This window comes from Manacus vitellinus, unplaced genomic scaffold, assembly GCF_001715985.3.
Source record: "Manacus vitellinus isolate BGI_N305 unplaced genomic scaffold, ASM171598v3 scaffold_4_pilon, whole genome shotgun sequence".
In the NCBI taxonomy this organism is placed as follows: Eukaryota; Metazoa; Chordata; class Aves; order Passeriformes; family Pipridae; genus Manacus; species Manacus vitellinus.
This window is the reverse complement of record NW_021940604.1, coordinates 9,927,527-9,936,529: the sequence shown is the minus strand read 5'-3', so window position 1 is coordinate 9,936,529 and position 9,003 is coordinate 9,927,527. Positions and strand designations below refer to the sequence as shown.

At 38.1% G+C, this 9,003-nt stretch overlaps 1 protein-coding gene across 1 annotated transcript; it reads right to left on the bottom strand.

Annotated features, from left to right (window-relative positions):
- Positions 1–294: 294 nt before the first annotated feature.
- On the bottom strand, positions 295–8,391 carry IL20RA (interleukin 20 receptor subunit alpha). Its single transcript, XM_029962796.1, has 6 exons — positions 8,273–8,391; positions 6,721–6,899; positions 5,885–6,060; positions 4,755–4,899; positions 3,458–3,597; positions 295–1,413 (listed from the first exon to the last, which is right to left on the bottom strand). Exons 1-6 carry the CDS (start codon positions 8,344–8,346, stop codon positions 472–474), a joined length of 1,656 nt encoding a protein of 551 aa, XP_029818656.1. The 5' UTR covers positions 8,347–8,391; the 3' UTR covers positions 295–471.
- Between the last annotated feature and the right edge of the window lie 612 nt (positions 8,392–9,003).

The window sequence follows — 9,003 nt, the reverse complement described above, 5'->3', positions numbered from 1 at the left end:
CAGCTCAAACCACTACAAGTAGCAGGTATGATATCTAGAAATGACTGCATTGCGTCAAGATACATGAAATAGTGCAGAAAAATGTCATATTGTTGCTTTTTATTTGCTAAAAATAACTGTTTTCAAACGTTGATAATTTTTTGGCAGGAATTATGATGTGAAAACATCATCTGTAAAAATATTTATTTTTAATATTTATCTTTTAATTTCTTTTATTATTTCTTTTATTATTTTTAAAAAATAATATAATCTCATAACAATCATATTTTACACAAGAGGTTTATGACAGAAGTAAAATAATTTATATCACATCTGGAAACTGTTATCAATAACAGATAATGAATAAATATTCAACTGTGATGGTTCCAAAAACTTCAATACATTAAGATGTGTCTGCTCCCCTGAGTCCATCGCTCTCTTTAGCAAAGTAAACAGGATTTTGCATTTTTGAATATTTAAGAAAGTTACTTTTCAGTCTTCCATTTCTACATGAAGTCCCCATTGTTCCTTGAACTGCAGGAGATACATTTCTTGGTCCTTTGATGATTCACTAGATACCTCATTCTTATACAGTCTGAACAAAATTTCCTCTTTGTCTGGATCACCATACTTGAATACTCCTTCACACGCCTGATTTTCAACACTGGTCAAAGTAGGAATATACAGTCTTCCATTGTCAGGATCCCAATCAACTACTATGGTCTGTTCACCTTCTTTATCTGTGAGGCCCTGTGTGATTTTTTCCAGCTGACGATAGGATGACTGCCCAGATTTTTCAGTATCCAGGTCCACAAAGCTCATATGGGTCTCACACGTCAATTCATCTGCTACATCAACCATCTTCAAATTAAGTTCCTCTGTTTTCTGTCCCAGACAAAGGTCTGCTACCTTCACCTCTAGTTGGGGGGAATATGGCTGTCCTATTTCCATATCAACCAAGTCCCCCAAAGTGATGTGTAGCTCACAGATCTGTCCCCTGGGGGCAGAAAACTTCTCTTCTATTTTCTGACCAGGTCTAAAGTCTTCAGTCCTTACATCATGTTCATACTCTACAGCCCCTGCATTTTTCTTTCTCAAAGTATTCTGTGTCCCAGACTGGCCGTAGGATATCCAGTTTCCAGTTTGGTCCCTTTCCACTAAAATATCTTCTTCATGTGAAATCTCTTTGTGTGAAATCGCCTCGTGTGAAATATCAAGCAAGTGTTTTGTTTCCAGCACTTCTGTAACAACTTCCTTAGAAGGTAAATCCTTCCCTTCACTGCCATTGTAAACAGTGTAGTAGTGGGCACTTTTCCTTTCCGATAGATGACCGGATTCCTTACAGTCATCCCCAGTAACGCTGATAAGATTAAGCATCATTTTTTCACTTGGTATGAAAACCCTTTCCTTGCATTTGTCAGTGTACTGCCATACCTGGAAAGTAAGAAATATTTTGAGTGAAGTACAATAAAAATACCATCTTGCTTATTCTTATACCATCAGATATTTTTAAAATATAAGGCTAGGTTAGACTTTATTAGGAGGTTATTCCAATTTAGAGAAGAAAAAGGTTCGTTATATAAATATTCATGAGTGTCAATATGCTCCCCTTTTTTTATTCTATCCAAAGTAAAATTATATTATGACCAGTTCTAATATCCCTTTTCTCATCCTTCCCATGTCAAAATAATGGTTAGAACAATTCTGTCAAATACTGGTTTTGTTTCCACTAACATAAACTCAAGCAACTTTAGAGAAAACATGAGGGTTGTCCTTGGATCAAAGGTTACTCTTTTTAACCAGTGCAGAGAAAATGCAGCCAAAACCATTTTCCACAAGCAGAGTCAGGTAGCATGTTAAGGTATAGCTTACAGAGAATAGAATAATACCAGGTTTCCTTTCAGAAAGGAAGCTATACATCAGGTTGAAGTGCTGTGTATGGAGCCTACGTTGTGCAATCTGCCCCAGGCTGCTTTTGTGACTCTGTGAGAAATCATCTACTTTTCCTAAACAGGAATCTTTCTGAAATTACTTATATTTCTAACAGGAATAAATTAGTGTGTGGGCAGTCACTAAAGTGAAGTGCAATAGGAGAAAAAACCAGAAGCTGCATTTGAATGCTTTCAAGCTTGAATAGAGGACTAAGACCACTAATCGATGTACCAGGTAGTCTGAAAGGTTCTGCAGATCAGAAGTGCTGGGCCAAAACAAACTGCTTATTCCACCTCCACCTGACTACACAGGGTGCTCACGTGAAATAGTCTGTAGGTTGGGAAAGATGGAAAGCATCATTAAAATACCAGGTTTATATTCATTTTTTACTTTAACTGAATCTAGAGGTGGAGGTAGGGTAGTTGAACCAGGTGACTTTGAAGGCCTCTACCAATCCAAACCACTCTGTACTTCCATGGTTTTGTAATAAAGCCAGTGCCTTGTCTAGTGCAGGAGGTGTCTCTGTGCACATCTGGACACACTGCAGCAATAGCCACTCTACTCCTTCAAAGCCATTCTGAACTCACAGTCCCTCTGTGAAGATTTCTCCTGTCACCTCTGTGCTGCTCTAAATTCCTTCAGAAAAGTCAGCATGTTGAAACCAACTCCCTTGTATCTCCCATCCCACGGTGTCATGCAGATTGGATTAACACTGAAGTGTTAATCCAATTCATACTGTAATTGTGTGTTTATGGTTGAGCAATTTGTTTAAAGATAGCTGTGAGAAAGCTCTGCTCAGCTCACAAGCTGGAAACCAATAACATTTCATAGACTTTATGTGTTCTTTCTAAAAATTAACAAACTCTGCAGCACTAGAAATTTGCAAACATTTTTTGTAAAAAGTGGTTTTGGGCTGTCTAAATAACAGAATGTGTTTGTTCATACATTTTTAGGTGTCAGGAAATAGTACAGTATTTGAAAATATTCTTGAAATCCAGATTAAATTATCTGTGTGGTACACGTGTTTAGTCCTTCATGAACACAATTAAGTGGCAAAATCTGGTATTACCTAGCAATAGTCCGAGAGAACATCATGAGGTTTCTGTACTGCTTAATGGTCTTCCCTTCCTGTTTCTGAATTCAACAAATAAATAGCATTTTCCAACTGACTTTCTACAGTGCTTCATCTTAGATACATTAACTGAGTTCTGACTTCCTAACAGAGCTTGCCTCAGTGCACCTCAGACCTTAAGATTCCAAACTCTTCCCAAACCAACAGCTCTGTTCTGATCCTTCTTACCTCTAGTCATCTTTTCAGATGTGGTCATCTTTTTAGACACAGTTGCTAACTTGAGTAATTACTCTCTTTTTCTTGCATTTAATAACCCTCAATGTAGTTTTCTTTTCTTGATCTCAGTGGCAACTAGAGCTTTTATTTGGAGCTAGATGTGGTTTCATCCAAACCTGCTCAAAAACCCCAGAAAATGCACAGCTCTGCTGTGACTGCCAAGGTTGGTAGTGACCTCCTGCAACAGAAAACACTTACCAGGTTTGTTGGATGTTTTTGTTTGTGGACATGAATATACTTGTGCACACAATAGCATGTCACTGAAATAAAAAGGACAGCCAGCATGGTAGGGAGAACATATCCAAATGCGATTCTTATAGTCTCATCTTCTGTTTTATCTGTTAACAAAACAAAAGTTTTCATTGTAACAAACAACTTTTTAATGCATTCAGATAGTGTACACATTCACCGCATTGTTTTTTGGATACAGAATGCAAATGTGCTAGATAAACAAGGAACTTCCAGGAAATAAATAAATAAATAACATTTAAGCTATAGACAATTTTTAGTATTGTCTAAATCATAAATGAAATTCTAAAATGAAGAAACAACCCCTCCCTTAGGTTCTCCTGTTGCTAACCTCAGACTGACCCAACTCTGCCACTCCCAAACCTCATCATCATCATCATGGCTAGGCTTCGCAAACAAAGATTTAGGAAGGCTCTATCCACGTTTGTTACAAGCATGCTGGTGGCTTATGAGGCCAATACGAGATAGACATGTCCAATTGCAAAAGACACAGCAGAAAGACTTCTTAGGTGGTATATTCTGCAAGACATGATTCTTTCTGCGTTGTCTTTTCTCCTTGAGAGTGATCCTGTGTGCGTTCTCAAAGGAAACGTCAGCGTTATAGATGGTGTGTCTCCAGGCCTCCCAATTTGAAGCCAGAGTAGACCAGTTATGTTGATCAATACGGCCAAGGCTGAGATGTTGTTTCAGGGAGTCCTTGTATCTTCTCTTCAGGGCTCCTCTCTTGCAGCAGCCGGTGGCAAGTTCACCATAAAGGAAGATCTTAGGGATGCGGTGGTCCTTCATCCTTGAGATGTGCCCTGCCCAACGCAGCTGTGTTCTCAGCAGCATGGCCTCAATACTTGTGACTGCTGCTTGTTCTAGAACAGATGTATTGATCACATAATCTGACCAGTGGATGTTTAGGATTGTTCGGAGGCAGCGTTGATGGAAGCGTTCTAGGAGACGCAGGTAGTGGCCAAACCTCATTCGAAGAGAAAAAAAAAAACACATTCTCCACGCACTAAGACAACTCAAAAAATGCAGATACTTTTCTTCAGAAGTACTGATCTACCTTCCTGTCAGTAGTTCCCAGCTATATTTTTTTTAAAGGCGAAGATTTTTTCATTGTTACAAATCCACAGAGAAAGGAGAAACCATGCTAATTTTCACTCTCAGAATGGATACATAAAAAACTCACAAATTCAGTCACCATTTTTTTTTCTAACTCACCTCTTCTTTTTGTAATTTACCAGCTTGAACATACCTTTCAAGGTAGCAATGCAATATTCTTTGGAAAAGCCACTGTCCAAAAGCGGTGTGGTGACATGTATCTGTGCACTGACACAATAAGCTGTTTCAGGTTCTAACCAGGGCACAACCAGGGTGTGGTTTCTGATGGAGAAGAACCACTGGAAGACATTAAAAATAGATATTCCCCCCCCCGCTTTTAATTCCTCAGCTACAGAACAGTAACAAGCACACACATTTTCTGGAAAGAATAATGATACTGTAAGAGCTGCCAACTGCATCCTTTTTTTCCAAATGCAATCAACATTCAAGTTACTTAGTAGGTCACATCCTCTCTGAATATCTTCTCTTCCAATCAAACATTCTTATATCATTACTGAAAAATTTCATGCTTCATATGAAGCAGGACTATGTGCCACTACTAGCCCACGTTCTCGTGCTGATGTTGCAACAGAGCTAAAGCATCGCTCCAGCCCTGTCCTGATGCATAAGCCAATGAAAAGCATGTGGTACAGTTCCACAAAATCCTTCCAACTGGGATGTTCTGGTAAAGATAGAAGCCTTAACGTAACAGATCTTACGTAGGCTTTGGAGTCCAAAGTAAAGGAAATGCTATATGTCCTGCATCTTTATGAAAAAAAAACCAAACAAAAAAAATCCCAACACAACTAACCAAAACACTAAACCGCTTTTGTCTACCTCTAGTTGCTAATCTTGGTATTTTAATATCCCTTTTGACAGAAGGTGATCTTTTTGGTGTAAAATTTCCGTCTTTTCAGGAAATTCAGAGATTTGCCATACAGAGATTTTGCCTGAAGGATGGGAACAAATGCATGTTTTTGTAGTTGATCACTGAATCAAAGTTGATCATCTACTGGTTTATGCTGGGAACTATTACTCGCTAATGAAATGTAAACCTCCATAAGCAAATGAAGTTTTCACATGTGGTAACAGAGGATGTGCTTTGTCATGATGTATTTTGAGTACTGCTAGTAGACTGAGTGGCTGTGGAGTGTCTTACAATCTTATAATTCCTATAAGGCTGTGAATCTTATTTCAATCCTTGCTGTTACAGACATAGTGCATTTCAAGAAGCACAAAGCATAGATTTAATATGAGCAGTTCTACAGCCCTGTCAAAGCTTACCCGCTTCTTTGTCTTTTTTTTAAGGACAGACACGTTGTATTGCAGGCCAGGATACACTTGAAGCAGAGATATGGATTCTTCCTCAGGACTTCTTTTCCACTTCTCAGGAGCAGTCAGAATGATTGAAATAGATTTGTCAGTAGAAGATACACTTACCATGGGTGGATCAATTTTAGCTGGAAAAATAAACATGTACAAAAAGCAGTTAAATTCAGCAGAGGCATGCTGACTTGAGCAGTTTTTCAAAGGTGATAATATTAATTTTTTGCCATGTTTGAGGGAGTCTAGGACTTTGAACAATTTATTTGTATCAGTAGAAAATTACTTGATCTGAGGAGAGGATCTTTAAGGGAGAAGGTGAACACTGACTTGGAATTTTGCCTAGGAATTCCTGGGACTTCACAGGATAAATAACCTTGAAACTCAATTTGCTAAAACAAGCTAAATTACCATCATGTTCTCAGATTATTTGGCACAGATAAGAAATATTGGGCTCTAGAGTAAAATTACTGCTTGGTTTAATAAAGCCTTTTCAAAATCAGAGTTCTCCATACTCTGGATGTGCCAAGCCTTTTATTTGCCTTGAGAAAGGCTTTGCCATAGCATGACAGACTATTCAGTATATGTAAGACTATACATATATGCATAACATATACCCAAATTCTAATTTGATTATTTCAACTACATCTGCCAAAAGCATGAATTGGAAACAACTGCAAAAACAGTAACTTCATGTTAAAATTAAAATATCATATGCTATAAAGGCACATGCAATCTGAGCACACAGTATTAATCAAGGCCATTGAACATCTGGCTGTGTGCTCAGCTTTCCTTACTGTCTGTAAGAGGGTTGAATCGTGTGGTCTCCACCCAGTCAGAGAACATTCCATTTAGGAAGGCTTTAACGCTTGCGTAGTATTGTTCTTCATAGTCAGAGGTCTCACTGGAGAGGTCACACCATGTTCTGTTTATATTCCTGCATTCTGGCTTTCTAATCCATTTGCCAACACCATACCTATATTGAAAAAGAAAGAGAAAGGAGCTGTACAAAAGCTATTGTCATTATTTTAGTCATCTGATAACATAATTTTCTGTGCTGTATTATGGCTGATAAAACAGCTTGCTTGTTTAGCAGAAATTTGCAACTTTAAGGAATTCCCAACCTTAGCAGAGATGAAGCACAAGACTTCTGAAAGTTTTTAATGAAAAGTAAGTGAAGGGTAGGCCCTATCCACAAGAGGCCAGCTAAAACTAACTGGGATGTTACTGATACCAATCTAAGTCAAGTTTTGCTTGTGCAGATCAGAGATCTCTCAACTTCAATCACCACTGCTGTAGTTTAAACTTTAAACACACAATAACAAAATCAGGATAACTAGAGACAATGAGTTCTCTCAGAATGGTCAGTCAGTCATCCTCGTGTACGGGCACAGATGATGCTCAGGTTTCCAAGATGAGTGAGAGGAGACTACTCATTCCTGGCTATGGTTTCTTTTTCTAGTTTAAAAGAAAGACTCCATTGCAATACAATGAAGTTGAAAAAGTAGCACAAATCTGCTACCAACAATTCCTCGGTACCAAACAGCTCTTATACACTAGCAGAACAAATCAAGACTTCCTTGGAAAATTCCTGTTTGGATTTGCTCAGAAGCTCCTGCTCCTCAAGTTCACATTATTAAGAATTCCCCTTAGACTGCTAATTAGTAAGGGCATGTGGCAGCTTCTGCATGACTGCAGGACAGGATCACTCACCATCATTTTCCACCTCTCACACCTCTCCTAGGTGAGTACAAACTTATGCATATTTTTGTATTCAGCATGAAAGATGGCCATACCTATGGCTACAGACTCTTTCGTGGACCAGCTGGCCCTGCAGAGTCAGTGTAGCCAGTGCTCTCTGAACATTTTACTTCCTACACAATTATCATTCATTCCATAATTGCTGAGCACTCTCCCCTTTTCTAGGCAGTGGACTGTGTCACTCCTGTTAGCACAGAGGGCAAGATCTGAGTAAAAGAGGTTGTAGTCCATTTCCATTTAAATGTGTACAGAAGACTCATGTGGACAGATGCCAATCCACAGCACAGTCCTTCTTCATTCCTCTGCCTCATTTTTTCAGGAATGCCTCTGAAAGCTTCTGTAGTATTAGAATGTTGCATCCTACGCTTATTTCATAGGAAGAATGTCTCCTTACACATTTTTTAACTGGATGTGAAGTAAACAGTTGCAGAAAGAAAAAATAAAAACCACATTGCTTAAGTCTAGCCCACACTTTAGTTCTTCTTTCTTTACTTTATATCAGCCCTATCTTGCATAATGTTTTAAAATTTATTATTTAAAATGCTAAAATAAAAGTCAGTGGGAGATAAAATAAACAAGCCAACTTACACTGAATACTTCACCTTGTAGAGTACTCCATTGCCTGTGCCTTCTGGTGCTGACCAGTGAAGGATATTCTTCATATTTATAGATTCAAAACGGACATTCCTAGGGTTGAGCAAAGAACAATACAACTCTCCTGAGAAGTAAAACAAGAAAGGAACAACATGCACTAAGAATCTGCAAATACATATGCTTTTGGGTTATTTTTAAATAAGCCATAAAATTCTACATTTCTTAACATTCAAAGTGCAAGGTTGTTGGCTATGGAAAATTGATTTTTTTAGAAGTGTCCCTAGCTAGTGCAGTCTCAAATTCCATCTGTACAAGTGTATTTTTTCTCTAGCAAAAATGTCTTTCCCATTTATAACAGGCACTGACATGGAAATATACATGGACCGAAAGCTAAAGTTAGAAAAGCTTGGCCTAGAAGAGACACACATTTTCAAAACTGCAAATGTATTTGAATATCAGAACACTTTAACAGTGAAAATTGTAAAAATATCCTTAATACTTCATTAGAATCTTCTTGTAGCTGAGTGGATTTTTAAAAGTCAAACCAGGTATTTTTAAAAAAGACACATGCAGTCTACTGCAAATACAGCTTTACAAACTGATGTATGACTTTGCACTAGAGAATCGGACTGGATTATCACAATAGCCCCAGGGTCATTTGACCATCCCTGTTGATTCTCCAGAAAGTCAAAAGCAAACATCTACTTTAGGTCACTCATCTAAAT

What these genes read in the sequence shown, in the direction of transcription:
- IL20RA (XM_029962796.1), bottom strand. Translation starts at nt 8,346, where the DNA reads ATGAAGAATATCCTTCACTGGTCAGCACCAGAAGGCACAGGCAATGGA. An exon ending in AAAAAAAGACAAAGAAGCGG is followed by an intron (nt 4,900 to 5,884) that starts GTAAGCTTTGAC and finishes AATGTCTTCCAG; the next exon opens with TGGTTCTTCTCCATCAGAAA. An exon ending in TTGCATTGCTACCTTGAAAG is followed by an intron (nt 3,598 to 4,754) that starts GTATGTTCAAGC and finishes TTTTGTTAACAG; the next exon opens with ATAAAACAGAAGATGAGACT.